Source organism: Lactuca sativa, chromosome 8 (assembly GCF_002870075.4).
Source record: "Lactuca sativa cultivar Salinas chromosome 8, Lsat_Salinas_v11, whole genome shotgun sequence".
In the NCBI taxonomy this organism is placed as follows: domain Eukaryota; kingdom Viridiplantae; phylum Streptophyta; class Magnoliopsida; order Asterales; family Asteraceae; genus Lactuca; species Lactuca sativa.
The window spans coordinates 102,316,453-102,319,066 of NC_056630.2; the positions used below are offsets into that span (position 1 = coordinate 102,316,453).

The 2,614-nt window shown below is 33.4% G+C and overlaps 1 protein-coding gene across 1 annotated transcript; it reads left to right on the forward strand.

Moving 5' to 3' along the window:
• The first annotated feature begins 1,440 nt into the window (after positions 1-1,440).
• Positions 1,441-2,377, forward strand: LOC111894815 (uncharacterized). Its single transcript, XM_042897448.1, has 2 exons — positions 1,441-1,462; positions 1,750-2,377. The coding sequence occupies exon 2, from the start codon at positions 1,760-1,762 to the stop codon at positions 2,189-2,191; it is 432 nt and encodes a 143-aa protein (XP_042753382.1). The 5' UTR covers positions 1,441-1,462; positions 1,750-1,759; the 3' UTR covers positions 2,192-2,377.
• The last annotated feature ends 237 nt before the right edge of the window (positions 2,378-2,614 follow it).

Genomic DNA, 2,614 nt, shown 5'->3' on the forward strand with positions numbered 1-2,614 from the left:
TTTTTGCTCACAACAAGAGTTAAGAAAATATGAGTTTTTTAGAGAAGGTTTCTTCATAGTTTACACATTCTCTCTCGTTATAACCCTTGGCTACAAGTCTAATTAGCCCAAGTTTTTAATAAACAAAACATGTTAGGTTATACTTGGTTTGAATTTAAGAATTATAATTTTATTGAAATGAGACATTGTTCTTTTTACAGGTTTTGGATATAAATGGGAAGAGTTGTGATGTTGTGAGTGTGGTTGTCGCCATATGTTTTTTTAAGAAGTGGTGAGAGATGGTGATGAGTTTTTCAGTGAGAAGAAGTGATGTCAATGATATTTCAAGAAGAGCAAAAAACTGAAATCATTTGTTTAAAAGACAAAGGGAAAAATAACCAATCTAAGTCAAACCAAAACAAAAACAAAATATATAAATAGTCATAATTAAATGAAAAGTTAGAAACTAAATACATAAACTACCTTAAAGTGCATGGATTAGTCGTTTTAGTTTTTATATATGTTATTGAGAAATAATATACCAACTTTTAGAAACTAAATTTATATATAATGAAACCTGTAAACAATAGTTCCTAACAGTGGCGGACGCAAAATGTTTTAGTAGTCACGCCTAAAAAAATTCCAAACAAATCTCAATTAGTAGTTTCATTCGTATTTTAAGACGTTGCATCTAATAATAAAAATAAAAATAAATAAAATCTATACAAAGTGCTGGAATCGGAACAATGGCCCGAAACTCCCCGGGCTCCACTAATATGCGCCACTGATTCCTAATTCTAACAACTCATTAAGGAGGTATATGAGATTGCTTATCTAAAACAATTTATGTGTTTTTATAAAAGTGATTATTACATTTTTTTTTCTTTCAAAATGAGTGCTTTTTTAAAATGTCTATACTAGTTATCATTTATCAAAACATAATAAATTAATAGTTATTATTTTAACAAAATCAAAATTTATATGTAATAAAGAAATAACTTTATCAAAAATTCTGTAAAAATATCAATAAGTAAAAGAAAAATCACTTATCAAAACTATCTATTTAATTCCTTATGAAATCTATGTATTCAAATACTTGAATTTTTTATTATTAATATCAAATCACAATTAATCAATAAAGCAAAATCCCAAACACCCTAAATGGTTTTCTTATAATAATGGTTTTTTAATAACATCCTAAATACTTTCCTAATTATATTGCTAAATCATGATATTATATAGTCTTATTATACACTAACACCCCCACACATGTGGCAGTGATGTGAGCGTACGGGTAACGTCGGGTTGAAACGTGCCTTCACGGCTGACGGTTCCGTTAACGGAAACCTGCACACCAATCCTCCCTTCTCCTTCTCCTGCACATTTTGTCGTTTTCTCTATAAACCCCACTACAAATAACCCCTCACCCCTTCATACGTTGCTTCAAATCCCATTCAAACAACGAAGGTCTAACCCTGATACTGTATTTCCTTCATGCTCTTCATCATTTCATCTTTATGCTTGTTTAATTCATCTGCATTTGATTCTAATCGTTTATGAAGACATTTCCTATTTCATATGCATTTTAGTGATCGTCTGTCGATTTTATCTTCCATGTTCATGTTTATCATCGATTTCGTTCCATCAGTTTTACATTACGATCTGTTTTCTTTTACGATTGCTGTTCGTTTAAACGTTTTGAAACCCCGTTCACGAGCTTCTCGTTTTCATCAGTTCGTAATGCTTTTGCTCCGTTTGTGTTTCTTACAGATCACTGAAAATGTCGAAAGGATCTGCAAATTCCGGCTCATCTGCCCCACAAGCGATGGCAGGCTTCGCTTACGTCGGGCCTATATCGACTATGAAAACAACTGTGGGGGAAGGCAGTTACGAGAACAAAGCACGAGTAAGTTTCAGCGACAAGCAGACCGGATCCTATGTCCGAGCAACGGCAACTGAGAAAGCGTCCGCCGGAGACTTCCAGTGGCAGAACGGAAAGAGTGGAACCAGGAGTGAATACAAGGAAAGCTCTACTGTCAGAGTCGGAGACAAGAGTGGCTACACTGAGGTTTACAACGAGCAGAGGGTTCGCAATGTGAGTTTCAACAACAACAATGGCAGCAGCAAGAGCGTCATAACCTATGACAATGGCGATGGTGGTAAGTATGGTGGGTATGGCTATGGGTATGGGGATGGTTATGATTCTGACTAGTAGTAGTTGGTTTTGATCCTAGGGTTTATCTGGGTAATGGGTATGTTTTAGGTTTATGAGAATCTGATCTTGGAATAAAGTTTCTGCAGATCTTTATCTGTTTGAACTTAGAAGCATCGTTATCTGCTAATGTTTGCAGTTTGCTTTTGCAATGATCATATTTTGATTTCTGGTTTTTGGCTTAAAGTTTGTGTAGTTTTCGCTTATATGTTTTATCATCACGAATTCTTCCACACGAAAGCTTTATTAAATGGGATTTTAATATAATGTGATGTGAACACTTTTTTAAAATACAAAAAGCTTATATAATATATTAAACATGTGATAAAAAAAAAGTTTCTTTATTAACAATATTTGTTGTTTTTTTGGAGTTTTCCACTTAAGATGATTGGGGAATAATTTGTGTTCTGGAGATAAAAAAAA